The sequence below is a fragment of the Macrotis lagotis genome, chromosome X, assembly GCF_037893015.1.
Source record: "Macrotis lagotis isolate mMagLag1 chromosome X, bilby.v1.9.chrom.fasta, whole genome shotgun sequence".
NCBI classification, from domain to species: Eukaryota; Metazoa; Chordata; class Mammalia; order Peramelemorphia; family Peramelidae; genus Macrotis; species Macrotis lagotis.
The window spans coordinates 417195624-417216046 of record NC_133666.1 but is presented as its reverse complement, the minus strand read 5'-3'; the positions used below and the strand labels follow the sequence as shown (position 1 = coordinate 417216046).

General features: G+C 33.1%; 1 protein-coding gene across 9 annotated transcripts in view; it reads right to left on the bottom strand.

Moving 5' to 3' along the window:
* The window catches only part of ASPH (aspartate beta-hydroxylase), a 263106-nt gene that overhangs the window by 208025 nt on the left and 34658 nt on the right, over positions 1-20423 (bottom strand). Inside the window, exon 1 of one of the 9 annotated variants that reach the window (XM_074207751.1) lies at positions 5175-12762. The exons of 3 other annotated variants lie outside the window; for them this stretch is intronic. In XM_074207751.1, coding sequence (XP_074063852.1) covers positions 5175-5190 — 16 coding nt within the window. In that variant the 5' untranslated portion in view covers positions 5191-12762. Of the gene's footprint in view, positions 1-5174; positions 12763-20423 lie in introns of those variants that run through there. 5 more of the 9 variants (XM_074207749.1, XM_074207750.1, XM_074207744.1 and 2 more) reach the window with 5 other exon arrangements.

Sequence of the window (20423 nt, the reverse complement as noted above, 5' to 3'; positions counted from 1 at the left end):
TTCAGAAAGACTGAGCATCTGAGGGGCCAGGAGGATACTGAAAGTTTCCATATTCTCAGTTTGAGCAGTCCCTGAGATCCTGGAATATCACAACCCTCATTACCCTCAGAAAGCACAGCATCCCAGATCAATACAAACAATCCCTCCAGAGGAGCACAAAGATTAATTCTAACAAAAAGTCCAAAATCAGGCAGAAGACGGGAAAAATGAACAAACAAAAGAATCCCACCATAAAAAGTGACAGGGATGCTCAAGACACAAACCCAGAAGAAGAGTTCCAAAACATCTATAATCAAGGCCTCAAAGAAAACACCACTTTAGGCACAAATTTAACCAGAATTCCTGGAAGTGATAACATTTTTAAATAAATGAAATAAGCATCCTAGAGGGAAAAAATGAAAAAGAAATGAGAGCTTTGGAAGAATTTTGGAAAGAAAATTAAACAGCTTGGCAAAGAAATTCAAATCTTGCACAAGTAACAAACTCCCTGAAAATCAGAGTGTACTAAATAAAATTTAAGGAATTCATGAGACAAGAAATATTCAAATCAAAAGGCTGAGAAAAAGTGAAAATTTAAGCAATCTCAGAGCAAAAACTACTAATCTGGGAAACAGATTACGAAGAGAAAAATGTAAAGCTCACTGTACTACTTGAAAGTCAAAAAAGGAGAGCCTCTATATCATATTTTAAGAAATTATAAAAGCAAACTGCCCAAAACTCTTTAGAGTCAGAAGGAAAAGAAGAAATAGAAAATATTCAGATAGATAGTTTGGTAGATGGAAAAGAAAGAAGGAAAGAAGGAGTGACAGAAGGAAGATTGTAGCCAAAATCAGAGCTTTCAGATCAAAGAGATAATACTGCAAACAGTGAAAAGAGGGAAGGGGAAGGGGAGGGGGAGGGGGAGGGGAAGGGGGAGGGGAGGGGAGGGGAAGGGGGAGGGGAGGGGAGGGGAGGGGAGGGGAGGGGAGGGGGAGGGGAGGGGAGGGGAGGGGAGGGGAGGGGAGGGGAGGGGAGGGGAGGGGAGGGGAGGGGAGGGGAGGGGAGGGGAGGGGAGGGGAGGGGGGGAGGGGAGGGGAGGGGAGGGGAGGGGAGGGGAGGGGAGGAGAGGAAAATTCAAGTACTAAGAAGCCTCAGTAGGAAACATGAATTATTTAGAAGTCAACAATAAAAAGGAATGGCAAGCTTAGATTACAATATTCCACAAGGCAAAGGATATAGGATTATTGCCAAGAACAACTTTACCAGGAAAACTGAGCATAATTGTACAATGGAAAAAATTAATTTAATAAAACAAAGAATTTCCAAGCATGACAGATGAAAAACTAGAGCTATAAAGAAACTGTGAAGAAAAACAAAGGAGTCAAGAAAAACACAAAAGGTAAATATTGAATGAATACTCTTAAGTGACTAAACAAGAATATACTGCTTCCACTCAAATATGGGGAGATGATACCTGTTTGCACTGAATTCTGCTGTCTTTAGAGAGGGAGTCTGATTACATCATATCTGGAAATGGTTCTTTTATAAATTGATCTTAAAGAATAATGGAAAGGAAGGCAAAGATAAATGAATTTGAAGCAGCTTAGGATAAATTATTTCTCATTATCAGGATGCACAAAGTACAGTACACAAATTTATTTCACTCAAAGGGAAATAGGAGGGAAAAGGAAAAAGGAAGGAGGAATTAGAGAGAAAGTCAATTAAGTGAAAGATCAGTTCCCAAGGAAAACAAACTCTAAAAAATGAGCAAAAAATATTTTTAGCTGTTTTTTAAGATAATAAAGAATGGAAATCTGAGAGAGTGTTCATGAACTGAAGAACATATGAATGGTCATAGAATATAAATGTAGATTACAAACTTCTCTAGTACAGGAAGTCTTGTCTCTTTCTGCAGGCTCAGCACTTAGTATATAGTACCTGGCACATAGTAGACACTTAATACATGCTTACTGATTGATCACTGATGGAATGATATTGTGTTATAAGAAATGATGAAGGATATGATTATAGAGACAACCAGGAAAATTTGCAAGAATGCATAGAGTGAATTTAGCAGAACCAGGAGAATAATTTATATCCAGATAACAATATCATAAAATCAATTACCTGAAAGATCTAGAAACCCAATAGTTGTAATTACCAAACATTTTGTTTTTCTCTTCTTAATTTGGGGAAGGGGGAAAAACAAGGAGACTCATTAAAAAAATTTAATAAAAATAATGTAAATTCTTTGAGAAAAGGCACTATTTTTCTATGTATCTCCTGTGTTTGGTCCAATGTCTGGAACTTGTAAGGTCTTAATACATGTTTTCTGATTAACTCACTTTTATTTTGTATTTATTCATGGTGCAAAAATTTATCAAAATTGTATCCAAATGATCACCAGATCAGGCCATACTTTGGTTGCAACCAAAAAAACCTATGTAAATGTCTAACAGACTTTGCTGATTACTAGGCCCACAGTTGTGTTAAATCAAAGATACTTGTGATAGACTTCATATTTTCATAAATTGAAATCAATAACTTGGAAAAATAAGTTTAGTCAATACAAAATGTAATACTACATAAAGTAAGAGTTTAGTACTTTTACAAATGCTAAGAAAATAACATGAACTTGTTAAAGAAAAAAAAGATGCTATACTATCCTGCTAGGATCACAGGCAATACTTTTTTTTAAAAAAAACCTCCAATACTCTTAAACTATTACTGTACAAACACAAATCTATTTATATGCTTCCTCCCACTCCATTCCACACTAGATAATAATACTAATTTTCTGGGATAAAATATTCAAGTGCAAAAAGTCACACAAGAGCATACTGTTCTCTTCTACTAAAAAAATGCTAAAATTTGCTTACGCTATTATAAAACTTTAATTCTGGTTTCAATGGCCTCTGGCTAACTATAAATACCATACCATTTCATACCATAAGCAATTTCTAAAAATCTACAAATATAACTTTTATATACACCAAGACAACGAATACTTAAAGTAATCCCACAATAAAATTTTTGGGGTTGTATCAATTATCTGAGAAAATTTTATTTATTTTATAGTTTCTTACTAAATAAAATAAATATGGTTACTTGTCGTCTAGAAAAATGTTAATGTTAATCCAAAGTAATACCACTTAATCTCACAAATTCTTTAGTGACTTACTTTAAATATCTAGATGCTAGAATAAAGACTTTTGCATAGCTAAATTATATATAACAATAACCCTGCACTAAGTCTCCTCCTTTGAGTTCCTCAGACCTTCAAACAAAAAACTATTATTTACTTTAGTCACAATTCTACTGAGATTATCTAGTTTCCTAGAGTCTAGAACCTATTACAACATGGATTGTAGAGAGCCGATAAATCTTAGAGAGCATAGGATCATAAATTTAGATCTAGAAGGAACCTCAAAGATAAAAGCAAGTTTAAATCTTCATAATAATTATAAGGGACCTGGAAATATTAACTAATTTTGCTAAAGGTCATTGAGCTGCAATTGATTCTAACTAATCATAAGGAGCAAATTAGGTAGTGGGAGGTGGAATTAGGAATGGAAGGAAATTAAGGATGCTAGAGGCAGACAAATTAAGAAAGAAGAAATGGTCAACTGTCACAACTATTTAAAAAAAAAGACAAAAATTAAAAAGCAAAAAAAAACTCAGGGCCATTTACCATATTGGAAGAAATAGCTTAGAGTATTATAACTTGGTACAACTGACATCAAGAAAACACTAATAATAAAGTTCCATTCAAAATATTTTTAAACTAATACTTAAGCAAAATGGTAATCTTCTAATATCTAGAAAATTGACAAATAAAATTCTTCATTCCCACTGGTTACCAAACAAGTAAAAAGCTACCATGGAACACAGTTCAGGCACAGAGATCCTTAACTTTGAGTCCAAGGATCCCTAAAAGATTTATGCATAGGAAAAAAAATTACACCATTATTTTCACTAACTACTGACTGAAATTTATTATTTTCCTCAATAATAAGTTTAGGCAACAACAGTCTTCACAATGATATCCCATATATTTAAAAAAATAAAATTTAACTTTAATTTGCCTATATTAAATGTCTTATTTAATGTTAACAAATAATTATAGGTTATTATATCATACATTCTAATTATAGGTTATTATATCATACATTTCACAATAATTGGTTGTCTCTGTAATTCTATGTACTTTATTTCATGCATTCTTCTGATTCTTCTGAAAAGGGATCCTGAGAAGGGGTCCTTAGCCTTCACCAGTCTGCCAATGGGACCTGACACACAAAAAGCTTCCCTCCTGTAGAGAAGTATTTATTAGCTAGCTATTAACATACTTTGTCCATTTCTGAAAGGAATTAAAATATTGGTTTAAAGAATAAAGTCTGCATGTGATAAGGATCTCTGTAAAAATAAACTAAAACACATATACATATGCATATGCATGTGCAGAGTTCAATTAACCAAGATTCATGTTTCAGAAGTTTGAAAGCTATACATACAATAAGGTGAATAAAGTGACTTTTAGGTCAGATCTAGAAAGAATAGGAATTCCCTGGGCAATCAAGAAAAAAAACTTTTTACTCTATTCAACAAATAAAGATCATACTGAAGAAAAATATATTCAAATACTGAAGCAAAGCCACTTCATTTTTTTTAACTGAGAGGCAATCAAATGTAAAGAAAGACAAACAAGATAATTCAGTCCTGAAAGATAATAAATTAGTAAGATATTTAACGAGTGTTAAATCTTGAGTTAAAATGAAATCTCCTAAAAGTCACTTTTTAGTAGATATTGCCTGCCTCAAAAAAAGTAGGTCAATTTTTATACAGAATTATGCATCCAATTGGAAGGAGCTTTAAAAATCAAACTTTTAAATATAAAAGTCTGACAAAGAAAAGATGGGTCTATTTTGTTAATTCCAACTTCCTAATTTTTACTCAAAAATCTGTTGAACCATCTCTACAAATAAATATATAACCAAGACAACTAGATCTTTTCATTATTTCAACTGGTATGAGAAATTAATGGCTCTCCAAGTTTAAAACAGAAAATGCTGAACACTCACCCTCCTTCCACAGCACTCAACTTGCTTTCACAAAGTAAAATTGTAAAATGGAACAAACACATCATCCATATATAAAATCCATAATTTTATCTATTCCATTAATAAATTAGATACCTTTATCTTCATTCATGCTGTTAACGTCCCCAGGAAATATTTATCATATATTTTCGATTGCTCCAACTTTGTAGAAGTAGACAAACCTACAGCTAGTTCAGCTAGATCCCGAAATTGGACCTGATTACAGACTCTTCTCATGAGTTATTTTTAGTCACTCTTCTTCATATGCCAAATGCTACTAATCACTCACTCTGAAATCCAGTACCAACAATCAGATAGTACCCCTCCTACTAATAGGATATCCTTCTTGCTTGGTCTTTCCTTCCAATTTAGTCCCTAAGCATCAAGCATTTGAGAGAAATAAAACAGAACAAATCGTCCTGCGATCTCTTTCTTTTTCAGAAACACACTTCAATGCCCAGATTCTAAACACTAATTCACTGTTAACCAAACATAGACTAGGGCAAAGTATTGCTGTGAAATTTGACTCTTAGCCAGGAAACTCTAATGGGTTGGCCCTCCAAAAACTATTTCAGTATCTAATTTAGAAGATCATTATTAGACTTGCTGATAGCTACAATTGTACAGTCATAGGAATTAAGTCATAGGAATTAAGATTTCCAGAATGCTTCTCTAGAATATATTATCCACAAGGGGTGAAAAGAAGAGGGAACTTCCATAGGTTCCCTCTTGCTCCAAACATATGCATATATATATATATATATATATGTATGTAATAATCCAGTTTAATCTGGCAAAAAAACTACTGTATGAGAACCAGCCTAGCTAACTTTAGAGAGGCACATCATCAAAAACTTGGCCACCAGCTGATAAATATTTTTGGTAACAGCAACTTGTGAAGCTATGTATTAAAGTGGAGTAGCATAATAATCTGTATTAGTGAAGAAAGTTTTCGGACCAATAAAGTCATAAATCTTAGTTAAGTTTTGGCTTAATCTTCAAAAAGTGGCATGCCAAATGTTCATTTATTAAAAGCAACTTATTGTTTCCTATATATATATATATATATACACACATACACACACACGTGTGTGTGTGTGTGTGTGTGTGTGTGTGTGTGTGTGTATAATAGATTTATTTAGTTTACAACTGATTTAGTTTCAAAGTTTTCCATTTCAGAAATATGTCTTTTGTGGGCACCTAGATGAAACTTAAACAAATCAAATACAAACTCAAAATAGTCAAGAAGTTCTTTGATAATCTCCCAACTGTCCTTATCAATTATCCTTTTTTCAGAAGTGGTATTCCTGGTCTCTTTGCCATCTCTCTTACTTAACCTTAATGACTGGATAGGCATTGCTTCAGTCAAACTATGACCTGGTAAAGACAGCTTTAAAAGGTCAAGATCTTCCACTGTATCTAAGGCCATCTCTAGCCGAGCTGATCCCTATCTGGCCATTGGACCCAGATGCCTTGCCCCATTTAAGTCCAACTCACTTGCATGTCATGATATCATCTCCCTGATGTCATGTTCTTCTACAAGAACCAAAGACAAACCAAAGCAACAATCAGCCCTACCACAGTACTCCTTCCACTAAATCTGAAAATTCCAACTAAAATATTAACCAAAAACTAAAGTATATGTTGATACTAGATTATGGTATGAATCTCAATTAACTAATCTTTCCTTGATAATTCCACAAAGTAATCAATAAACACTTATTAGACACTTTTTAGTTGCCCAATATGGCAGTCTGCTGGGATATACTATGAGTACAAATATTGAAAAAATATCTTTTCTCAAACATTCTACTAGTATAATAAACTAAGAATATACAAAGTAAATATATAGAAAAAGAATACAAAATAAATACAAATAGTGAGGGAGCCTTGGGCATTTAGGGGATCAAAGAAAATCATCAAATAAAGGAAGGTGTTTCAGCTATAACCTCAGAGAAGAATTCTCTTAGATAAAAATAAAGAAGATATATTTCAGGCACGGAGGGCAACAACAGCCAGTACAAAGTGATAAATATGGGAGATGGGTTGCCTTGTTTGAAGAACAGAAATATAAATCCATATTGGTTGTAGAACAATGTATAAGAAGGCTGAAAAGGTAGTAGGTCAAGCTGTGACATTCTTTAAAAGGTTAAGTAGAATAACATATTTTATCCTGGGGCAAGATGCAGTCTGTAGTTTATTCATGGGGATGAAAATAGTTATTTACACAGTCTAATATATAATTAAGGAAAATCAATTTGGCATTAGCATTAAAGATGAACTGGAGTGAAAAGGAGTTAAAGAAAGTAGATCAATTAGGATGAAAATGAAAATGAAAGAAGATATTAGATAAAGGGGGGAAATAATATTTTAATGGTAGAAACAAGTGACTGTATAAGTGGGTGAGGGAAAATGAGAAATTGAGGATAAAACTAAGGTTACAAACTCAAGAACCTGAAAGAATGTTGGTATCTTGAATAGAAATGTAGATTTTTGAGACGCTTCTAGGGCATTCAGTATGAAAGGTTTAAGAGGCAGCTAGAGATAAAGGAACTGAAGATTTGAGGTAAATCTATCCCCCCCCCACTTTCTCTGTTGTCCTCTCCCCCCATCTTCGATTTTATAGATGATAGCAGATCTACACATCCAGCTCCAGTCTCACTTCTGAACTATAACCCTCCATCATCAAACGCTAATAGAAATTTAAAAATAGATGCACTGGAAGGACTCCATAAACTTTCCGCATTTGATTTCTAAATTCAATTTCTAAAAATTGAAGCTCATTAAAAAAAATGCACTTCTGGAGCACCCTATTTCTGTCAAGAGCACCACTTTCTTTTTAGTAAACCCAAGTTAAACTCAAGTTCCTTTACTCCCAACTTTCATCCTACATATTCAATCAATTGCCAAGTCCTGCCAATTCTAACTCTACAGCACCTCCCACATTCATCTCATTCTCTTACACACAAACTCAATACACCAATTCAGGCCTTGATGACCTTTTCCCTGGTCTACTAACAGTTCCTAAGTAGTGTTCCTGCCTCAAGTCCTCTCTAATCCATCCTTTATATAGATGAATTCCTGTGGTTCTCTATTACCTCCAGAAATAAAAACACCATCCTTTACTTGTTGTTTAATGTCCTCTTCAACATGGCTCAACTTATCTTTCCAAGGTGGTTAATACAATAATTTAATTTCAGGATTATATTATTAAACAATTTCTGTATTTAACAAATAACAATATTATTACTATAATTTGACATATAGCTTTCCTAATACTGAACCATTATGATACTTATGAAACATAACTATTCATGAGACAGCTGAGTAGTGCAATAGATATAGTACTGGCCCTAGAAGCAGGAAGAGCTGAGTTCAGATTCAGAGTCATCCTAACTACATGACCCTTGGCTAAGTCACTTCACCACTATCTGCCTCAAATTCTTCAACTGAAAATGGGAGTGATAATAGCAACTATTTTACAGAAGATTTATAAAATGTTCAGCATCGTGCCTGGTACATGGAAAGTATGTTATTTCTTCTTCTCTCACATATATAAATCTGACTTGAAAAAATACAGGTTTTTAAATATGTATTTAAAATATGAAGGATGGTCTATCTTACCCAATATTGTTGCATTAATATTCATTAAAGCTATTGATCCATGCCTTTTTCCTTCTTCTGATTTCTCTTACTGATTTAAGTTTCATAAATAATTTTTATCATGAATTTTTTTAATCTCTATTTTTCTCAATTTATATAATATTTGAATTAACTGTAGTCTGAATGTTAGGTAGAATTCATATATAACCCATTTAAGAGTCCTGCCCCACCACTTTGGGAATCCATTTATGACTTATTCAATTCCTTGATTTCTTCATTACTTTCATTATGTTAATATGGCTATTTTTTACTTGTGTATGTAATTAATATTTTCCTGTTAAATAATCAATCTTTTGGTTTAAAAGCTAAGAAAAATAATACTGACAGTTTTTTTTTTGTTTTCTCTTCATCAGTTGTGATTTGTCTTTTTTAAGTTTTCAGTTTTCCTCTTTTTAATCAAATTAACTACTGGCATGTATTTTTTTTTAGTATTTTAAAAAGACAATTACTAACTTAACAGTTTGGTCTGATTAGTACAAACAATAAACCCTGTAGTCACATTAACCAAATTCATACTATGTGAAGAAATAAGTAAATACATCTATTGACTCAAGCCCAATGACATTTTAAATAATTTTCATCTATTTGTTAACCTAAGAAAAGATAAGAAAAATGTATTGATTCAAAATATTTGAGAAGAAATAATTATTTAAAAACATGACTTTAAAGCTTTAAAAAAACATAAATAAAAGCTTCTGTTCATATCTTTGTGAAACTGCACGCTCACGCTGTCCCAGAATAAACTAAATGTAGTTGGATGAATTTAGCCATTATCAAAAAAAACCACACAAATTAAAAAAAAAAACAACAACAGCAAGGCTTTAAATGTGAAATTGTTGCCTTAGCAATATTTTTCAATAGCTGGAAGAAAATAAATTGAAAATCAATCTTCAAAAGCTGCTTTAGTCAGTCATGTTTTCTTATCTGATCATCAAAAAACTTACTAAGTGATTTATAATGTTTACATCTTGATGTATAAAAATTTCCAAAGAGATAAACAGACATTAGTTTTAATTTAAAATTCTTTTCTATATTATCTCTGAATAAGTGTTAGTTAACTCTTAGCTTGATTTTTTTTTTCTTAAAATAGTTCCACTATGCCCAAAGGGCAACAAAAATGTGCATACCCTTTAATCCAGCAATACCACTACTGGGTCTATACACTGAAGAGTGATGAAAAAAGGGTACAAACATCAGTTGTATAAAAATATTCATAACAGCCCTGTTTGTGGTGGCAAAGAATTGGAAATTGAGTGAATGTTCATCTATTGGGGAATGGCTTAATAAACTATGGTATATGTATGTCATGGAACACTACTGTTCTATTAGAAACCAGGAGGGATGGAAATTCAGGGAAGCCTGGAGAGATTTGCATAAACTGATGCTGAGTGAGATAAGCAGAACCAGAAAAACACTGTACACCCTAACAGCAACATGGGGGTGATGATAAACCTTGATGGACTTACTCCATCAGTGCAACAATCAGGGACAATTTGGGGCTGTCTGTAATGGAGAATACCATCTGTATTCAGATAAAGAACCATGGAGTTTGAACAAAGTTCAAGGGCTATTCCCTTTAATTTAGGAAAAAAACACCTACTATCTTATTGTCTGATCTTGTTATCTCTTATACTTTATGTTTCTTCTTTAAGGATATGATTTCTCTCTCATCACGCTCAATTTGGATCAATGTACAACATGGAAACAATGTAGAGACTGACAAATTGCTTTCTGTAGGGGAGGTGGGGGGAGGGAAGTGAGATTGGGTGAAAAATTGTAAAACTCAAAATAAATAAAAGATTTAATTGAAAATTAAAAAAAAAAAAGGTAAGTTCCAGAAGGTAAAATAAAAAGGGGGCCGTTAGATGGTGTAGTGGATAGAGCACCAGTCCTGGAGTCAGGAGGAGTTCAAATCCAGCCTCAGACACTTAATAATTACCTAGCTGTGTGGCCTTGTGGGCAAGCCACTTAACCCCACTGTCTAGCAAAAACCTAAAAATAAAATAAACTGGGGCAGTAGTGGAAAGAGTACTGGCCCTGGATTCAGGATGACCTGAGTTCAAATCAGCCCTCAGACACTTAATAATTACTTAGCTGGTTGGCCTGGGGCAAGCCACTTAGCCCCATTAGCCTTGCAAAAACCTAAAGAAAAAAATTACATAAAGCTACAAGTCCTAACCTACAATAACCATCTCCTCTTCAGTAATTGATATGCAACTGAACTCAATTTTTAAAGTAACTAAATGCATCAAGGTTTACATTAAAGTTTCTTCACTACTAAACTTCATTTCCATTTCCTTTCAGAGCTTTAATTAAATTTGAAATTTTGCCTTAATGACAAATCAGAAAAAGATAAGATAAAACTTTGTCTTTTCTTTTTATTTCACTTTCATGTTTTTATAATTTTCCATATTGTGAATTCAGGTACTCCAATATTTTAACCTGTTTTAGATTTACTATGACCACATTTATGCAATTCAATAACATTAAATTTTTGTTCCAATGAAGTAACAAGCCTCTTTTTGAAATGGTAATGTTTCCATCTGAAGTATTTTCTTTCTGATCATTCAATTAAGTTTTTTTTAAAAAATATTAATACAACTTGGTAATACATATACAAGGATTAAGAAAGTACAAATTGATACTGAAGCAGTTTTAAAACCCTTCACTTCTTCACACACATTGAATTAATTGAATTGTCTGGAATTAAATGTGACCTGATAGAAGAACATCATGCACATTAACAGCTACATTGTGTGATGATCAGCTATGATGGACTTGTTCTACTCAGTAGTACAATGATCAAAGACAATTGTAAAGGACTTGTGATGGAAAATACCATATCCAGAGAAGGAACTATAACTATTTTCAATTTTTCCCCCCTTCATGGTTTTTTTGGCTCCCTGATTTTGTTTTCACAATATGATTAAAAGAGAAATATGTTTAACATAGTTATACATGTATAACATAAAATTACTTGCTGTCAAGAGGGGAGGTGATGGGAAGGGAGGGAGGGAGAAAAATGGGGAGTTCAAAACCCTTATAAAAAATGAATGATGAGGGGTGGCTAGGTGGCACAGTGGATAAAGCACCGGCCCTGAAGTCAGGAGTACCTTAGTTCAAATTTGACCTCAGACACTTAATAATTACCTAGCCCTGTGGCCTTGGGTAAGTCACTTAACCCATTTGCCTTGCAAAAATCTAAAAAAAAAAATGAATGATGAAAACTATCTTTGTATATAATTGTAAAAATAAATAAATTTACTAAACTTTTTAAAAATGCGGCCTGATGTCATTTCATAATTTATGCTAAATAAAATGTTACATTATTCTTGCAATCTACCCATATATACTAATGCAATTTTTGGTTTAATTTTTTCTACTTAAAATTTTTTATTTTTGTGTTTGAGCTTTATAATTGCTTTTTAAAAAAAATCACTTGCTTAGTTTCTTGATGTATTGTTTCTCTCTTTTATTGATGAATATGTTTAGAGATAAATCTTCCAGTAAACACTGGCTTCATTCTACAAAACTGAAGTATGCTGTTTAATTGAAGTGTGCCGCTACCCTGTTAGGAATTTTTCTATTGCTTCAATATTTTTTCTTTGACCCACAAATTCTATATAAATATATATTATGTAGTCTATATAAATGAATACTTTTCCCCTCAAATAATTTGTAATGATTGTACTATGTACTGTGTTCGGGTTTTTGCACTTGTGAATTTTTATTATTTATTAAATGTAATGAGTCATTTACAGTTAATGTATATTCCTTTCAATCTCCTTTCAAAACTGTCAGAGAGCTACCATATGTAGGTGTTTTTTCCTGAATTCAGTTTTTATTTATTTTTCCAATTAATTTTCAATATTCATTTTTGTAAAGCTTTTTTCCCCCCACCACCTAGGATAACAAAGTAATCTGATAGAAATTATGCATGTACACTTATATTATACATATTTCCATACTGGTCATGCTGTGAAAAAAAATCAGAACAAAAAGGGGGAAAAATGAGAAGGGGAAAATTAAAAAAGGTGAAGATAGTATGCTTTGATCTGCATTCAGATTCCATAGGTTTTTCTCTGGATGCCATTGACATTTCCCGTAACAGATCTTTTAGAATTTTCTTTGATCACTGCATTACTGAGAAGAGCTAAGTCCATTATAGCTGATTACCACACAATGTTGCTGGTAAGGTGTACAATGTTGTCCTGGTTCTACTAACTTTACTTAGCATCAGTCTATATAAAATCTGCTCACTGCTTTTTATAGTGACCATATCCCATTTATATTTATAAGCCACAACTGTTCAGCCATTCCCCAACTGACCAGCATCCCTTCACTTTCCACTTCTGTCATCACATAAGAGCTGCTATACCATATTAACTAAAATTCTATTCAGATTTTTAATTCTGCTCACATTTATCTTTACTGGTTATCCTTCCATCTCTGCCTCTATTACAATTTTCTTAAAACTTTTTTTTAAATCTGCCCTGTCATTCCTGTCTTCTCTCTTCCCACAGCTCTCCTATGTCATCACTTCTATCTCAATGAATTGAACCTACAGATGAAGAGTTAACACTATGCTGTCTTCCATTCTTAAATTTCTAATCCCAAAAACTTGAACTGGGTGAAGTGAGCAGAGTAAAGTGAGCAGAACTAAAAGAACATTGTTCACATTAACAACTTGTGAGATAATCAACTATGACGGATCATGGTTCCTCTCAGCAGTTCAGTGATCAGACACAATCCTGAGAGATATGTTATGGAAAATGCCATTCACACCCAGAGAAAAACAAAGGAGACTGAATGTAGAGCAAAGCATATTACATTCATTTTCTAAAACTTTTTATATTTTTTTTATTTCTTTCTCATGTAATTCCTTTCACGAGATGATAAACAAGAAAATATGTTAAACACAATTGTGCACATACAACTTTCACCAGATTGTTAGCTTCCATGGGGAAGAGGGAAGAGAGGGTGGTAGAAAAATTTGAAACTCATAAACTTGAAGATGGATGAATGTTGAAAACTCATTTTGCCCATAATTGGAAAATTTTAAAGTTTAAAAAATGTCTTGTACCAACAATTTTCATACCCTGCAAATTCTCAACTCCAGGTTAGTCACATCATTTACTTTCTCCATTACTGTTCTGAACACTGTGGAAGCCAAGAAAGAAATCAAAGCCTGGATAATCACAAATTCATACTGTATTTGGGCCTTTATTGCTGCAAAGAAATTCTTATTCTTGCACTAGATGACCACTATAATCCTTATGATTATTTCTGGCCCAAAGAAGTTCTAAATTTTCAAGTCTCTCCTCAAATGTCCTTCCAACTGTTCAACAAAGGAAGTGTCCTACTTTACTGAAAAAAAATCCAGAAAATTATTGAGTTCTCCTATCTCCCTTAGTTTATACCTGAAAATCTAGGTCATTCTCCATTTGTCTTTGTTCCCAGTCTTCAAAGATTTGACCCCCCCCCCAAAGAGGAGAGCAATGGCAAAACAAACTTCTGTTTATCTTAGATCCCAAACTTAACTCCCCAAGGGGACCTTGGCCCATGGACCATTCCCCTTAACTTTCTTTTCTTGACTCCTTCCTTCCTTACCACCTCACAACCTCCCAGGTCACTTCAGGCTACCATTTTATATTTAATATTTATTTATTCTCATTTTTTACAAATTTTTTTATACATTAATAAAATATTCTTGTTTAAGAGTAAACAAAAAACCCCTCCCCCAAAAAATATAGACTTGCTTGAGCAATAAAGGGGGGAGGAAAAAATTAAAATTAAAAAAGATAATAGTAATAATTGTAGGTATGGCCAGGTGGAGCAATGGACAGAGCACCACCCCTGGAACCATGAGCACCCGAACCCACATCCAGCCCCATACACCCAACAATCACCCAGCTGTGTGACATGCAAGCCACCCCAACCCCATTGACCTGCAAAAACCAAAAAAAGAAAAAAAGACCCAAAATAAAATAAAATAGTAATAATAGTAGGGGCAGCTGGGTGGCAGACAGAGCATTGGCCCTTGAGCCAGGAGCACCTGGGTCCAAATCCAGCCTCAGACACCCAACAATCAGCCTGCTATGAAGCCCCAGGCAGGCCACCCAGGCCCATTTGCCCTGCACCCCACAAAATAATAATAAAAAATGTGTTTCAGTCTTTGTTCCAACATCAACAACTCTGTCACTGTCATGGGTGGATCACATTCTTTATGATAAGCCCATCACAAAAGTTACTTCCATATTTTTCCATCCTTGCCATTGCTGATCCCAACTCCCTCCTTTTGTATTTCTTCACTACCATGCACTATATTTTCTCTCTCCTTTCCCTCTGACTCTGCTATAGGGTAGCTGAGTGGCACAGCAGACAGATCCCTGGCCCTGGGGCCAAGAAGCCCCAGGCCCCCATTCCACCCCTTAGGCCCAGCATCCACCTGGCCCTATGGTCCCAGATGTGAGTGATGGAGGAAAGCATAGGTCATGGGGTGGGGGGGAGTGGTCAGATATAACACATTTTCTTTTTTACTTCTTGTAGGCTACCATTTTAGATCTTTGATTATATATCTTTGTTCAATTTAATTTAGTTGATTAATTGATAAATTGATAAGCTTCTAAGAAAGTGTCAGTCGTATTTATTACTTCAAATTCTCTACTATTCACTTACTTTTCAATTCACAGAATCTAAAAGTTGGAAAAGAACAAATTCAGAATTCAAATAAACTAAACTAGCCTCAATCTTTGTTTGAAGACTTCCTGTAAGGTAGAACCTACTATCTCCAAAAGTAGTTCATTCTATTTTTATGTTAGAAAAAAATTTCTTTAATTCAGTATATATCTATCTTCCTTTTCCACACCCTTCTTCACACAGATTTGAGTTTTACCCTCTGGTACTAAACAGATTATTTAGTCCATTCCTTCCTCCCACAAGATCAAATACTTAAAAGTCAGCTATTATATCCCCCACTTAATCCCCCCCCCCCCCCAGTCTAAACAACTCATCACCATAAAGCCTAAAAAGCCTTAGGCTCATTCTAGTCCTTTTAATCTTTACAAATGTTTATTTATCAAAGTCCGTCCTACAGTGCTGTTCCCAGAACTGAGGACAATACTCCAGATGTAACCAAGGAATGAATGATACTAGAATCATATCACCTCCTTGATTTTAACACTACTCCAATTTTAGTGCATTAACTTTTCTCACTGCCATTATACACTGTGACTCACACTAAGCTTGCAAGACAATAAAGATCCCAAACTGGAGCCTGGCTACATTTTGGTTATCAAAGATGTATGACATTTATTTTTTTTAAAAAGACTATATAATCCCAGGTAAATTTTTTCTTAGATTCAGCCCAACATTCTAGTCTGTTGTGATCTTCTTGAATGTCAGTGTTTACTGCCCTTGTTTTAAGAGGTATTGGAAAGTAAGAAATGATAAAAAAAAAAAATGAAAAGCATCAAAATACTTTTTTAAAAAAATTAAATAAAATCTGTTATTTATATTATCTATCCAAATTTTCCTATCAAGAAATTAAACTAATCAATGTAATATACTATTATTGTGCTATAAGAAATGATGAATATAATAAATTCAGAATAACAGAAAGATCTACATGAATTGATACAAAGTGAATCAATAGACTCAAGGAAAAAAATAAACAGAATGAATTACAATGTAACCAGAAGGAACTACCACCCCCCATTACAAAAAGAAAAAAAAAGTAAATGATAAAAAATTTAAAAGAGAATGTACCCCCACCCCACCCCTTTCCATAAATGGCAAGTCCAAAGTATTGTACATTATGGCTAATTTTTTCAGGCTTTATAATGTTATGCTGACTTTTTTCTTTTTTTTGTCCTAAAAAACTGTTACATGGATTGGCTCTCTGGAAGGTGAAAGGGAGAAATTAAAGAAAATTTTAGTGACATAAAAAAGTAATTAGGCAAAAGAAGGCAAGAAGTGGAGAAGAAAAAGTAAACAGCTTCTGATAAATTTAATTATAAAATAATATAAAATTTTAAAAGTAATTAGGCTAATGTTCCTCTTTTATTGCCCACTCCTGTTTCTATTTTCTACACATAACTATTGAAAATATTCAGGCTTATGTCTTATTGACAACTTCAACAATTTGCCGTCAGAATTTTTACCTTCATAATCTAATAAGATTTGTTCCTAAAACCTGTTGCAAACTACTGTTTTTCCTCCTCTTCTCATACAAAATTTAAAATATACCAGTCACCTCCTCTAAAGAAAGGATGGGGAACGTCTGGCCCTCTGGCCATATAAGGCCCATGAAATTATGTAGTCTGGCACTGCCAAGGCAACCACTAACAGGACTAAAATTTCAGTAAATCTAGGAGCTTTTTAGCAATAAATTAACTAAATGCTGACAAAATATAGTAGGCTAATTTTAAGTTTTAAAGCCTGGTAGAAAAAAGGTTTTTTTTTTTTTATCCTCCTGCTTAAAGGAACTTATCATTTTCACTTTAACACAAAGGTACTCCATGTTGGTGAGATGCAGGTCTAGATTTTTACCTACCAAAGCTTGTCAAAATGGAATTTATTTTAGAAAAAAAGAATGGCATATACACACACATATATATATATATATATATATATATATATATATATATATATATATATAAAGATACCTATAAATACCAGATAGATACCAATAAATACCAGATAAATATCTATAAATTATTATCAAAGATAAGAAAATCTTGGGTAAGAAACTAAAGACCAGAGGGACACAAGGTAGCATCTTCCTCACTGGTGATATTTGAAAGAAACAAATAAAAAATAATCTGGGTAATAAAGAGTCAGTTAAGAAGATACTCTTTCTTAAGAAGAAATATATTTGGATTTCTAAACACATGGTTTAAAATACACAGAATTATACTTAAGCAAATACTAATAAATATATTTGCCTAAAATCTGGCAAATTCAATCAAAAAGTCTTTAAAAAAAGGTGAAGGAAGGAAAGACTTCGTGTGTATATATATGTATGTAATATACAAAAACCTATAAAAATAATCTTGATATTCTATAGAAAAACAATTAACAAAGGAGTAAATGGAAATTGAAACACCAATTCACAGTAAAAAAAAAAATTCAACTAGCCAGAAGCAAAAACTATAGACAAAAAAAACCACACACACATAAAACAATCACTATACACAATTTACAAAAAACCACGGAGAAAAACAGAAATGATTTCGTTATATTATAGACAACCTCCTTAGAATAGGAAAATAGGAGTTCAGGCACAGAGACATGATATAGTTATGATGACTTCAATTATCAAGACATGCTGGAGTTATCTGACCAAAGGAGAGCTAGAAGTTGGGTACGCAAAAATAGTAAGAGTATTTACTCTCACTTGTCATGAGGATTATTTCATCTATTAAAAAGTGAAGTTAACAAGGGCAAATGGTATTTTGGATCTAACGTTCAATATAAGGAGTATAAAATAATAAGAATGAGTTATGGTAGAGCAGAAGAAAATCATAGTCTGACTTACACCTTGGATTATGGAAAGGCAAACTTCAAAGAGGACAAGATAATATGAACTAAAATCCTACATAAGTTGTAAATGGATGGTAAAGTTTAAGAATGAAATTCTGAAGACACAAAAGGAAAAAATTTCAATGGGGAGAAAAAAAAATAGGTTTTCTGAAGAGTGGGAAGAAAATTATGCAAACTAGAATCCACTAGGCTTGACTTTGATGCCTGAGAAAATTTTAGAACAAATATTTAAAGAGATGGCTGACAAACCAACTAGAAAAGAAAAGAGTGATTACAAAATCACATCCATTGACTTGACCAACTTGGTGATTTGCTTGAAGGTAAAGATGAACTAAAGCTATTTATTAAAAAGAAGGGCATCTACTGGGGTGGGGAAGAATTGAAGGGGGTTAATAGGTAATGATAGATTTAAAAAAAAACACTGATAAAACATTTTTAAAATGCACAGAAAAGAGGGAAAGTAGTTTTGTTCTATTTTGTTAATTAATTTAATATACAAACTGTATATACTCAAAGTTTACAATATCTTATACAAGATTCTTTGTGTTCTTCTTTGTTGATAATTGCTAAGATCACAGTAAAAAAATAAGAAACAATAGGTCTTATGAGACCTTACTGATTTTAGTTCATTTTTTTTAAGTAATGTTACCTAAGGAATTTTATGGGTACAGCTTAACTAAATTTTATCAAAAAGTAAGGAAACCTTCAGGTAGAGTAAATGAGAGATGTGAACTAGAAAAATAATAGATTATTTTAGAACTATATGGCTGTCCAGACAATTTTGTAGGTCTTCAATAAATCTTCAGGAATCTGTATTTGATCTTCTGCTATTTATTGCTTTTAATTAATGACCCAGAGAAATGCAAATATAATATGCTCATCAAATTTGCATATCATGCAAAGTTGGTACATGTTGAATGAGATGCAAAAATTTAGGTCTGGAGAAGAGAAGACTCAAAAGGGAAGAGGATGATTGTCTTCAAATATTGGGGCAGTTTTTTCCTACAGACTTACTGTTTGGCCAAAAAGAAATAATAGGTAGGAGTTGAAAATACGCAAATTCAGTCAAGTAGGAAAATTTTTCCTAAATTAATCAAACTTACAATTAGAACTGTGCAAGAATGAAACAATCTGCCTCAAAACTGCAATCAGAGGATAGGTGACCACTGGCACATTTGGTAATAGATTCTTTTTTGGGTATTATTTGGACTTGAAGGCTATCGAGGTCCCTCCCAAAGGTAAAAATCTTTTGACTCAATGATGGCATAGCTGAAATGCACTTCCTCTTGTTTACATTTATGAATTTCTATCTTCCATTAAAATTACATTTACATTCCTGCTATCTCTCCCCCCAAATACAGACCCTAATTCCCATATCCTAAAGCTTTTAGCACTTTCTCCCTCATTCATTTCTAGAACTTTTGCCTCTGCCCTACCCCAGTCAGTTCCTATATTATACTTAGCTGAATATATATTGTATTCCCTTACTAGAATCCATGTTCCTTTATAGAAAGGCTCTCATTTGCCAGTATATCTGCAATGCTAGAATAGTACTTTCATATCCTAAGTGCTTAATGTTTGTTGATGTGAATTTAGGGAGGTAGCTTTCTAGTGAGGCATATTAGAGGTCTATATATGGATCAGTAATGCTTAATATTTCATTAAATAAAATGGAAATATTTTTCATTTATATAACTATCAGTGAACATGATGCAACGCACTGTGTTAAGTATATAAAAAGAAAGATAAATAAGATATACTTTGGGCTACCACAGTACAGACAATATACATGTCAAACTAACAAGTGAGGTGAAATTGAGGTAAAGTTGAAAAGTATTTTAAAAAACAAACAAAATTTAGATTTACCCTAGAGTTAATATGGACTCACTGGAGTTTACTGAGTAGGTAATACGAAGGTCAAAACTACACTTAAGAAACTAGTTTTAAAACTGAGGCAGGAAGACCATTATAGAATATTTATCAGGGCTTTTTTTCCTTTTATCTAAATGGAAAGGAAGCTGTTACTAAGACTCTTTTGGTCCAAGTAAAGGTTCCAAATGGTACATGGTTTCCAGTCACTTAAGAGCATTAAAAAAAGATGAAGCTAACAAGAAATCAAGAGATTTCAAATTTAAGGGT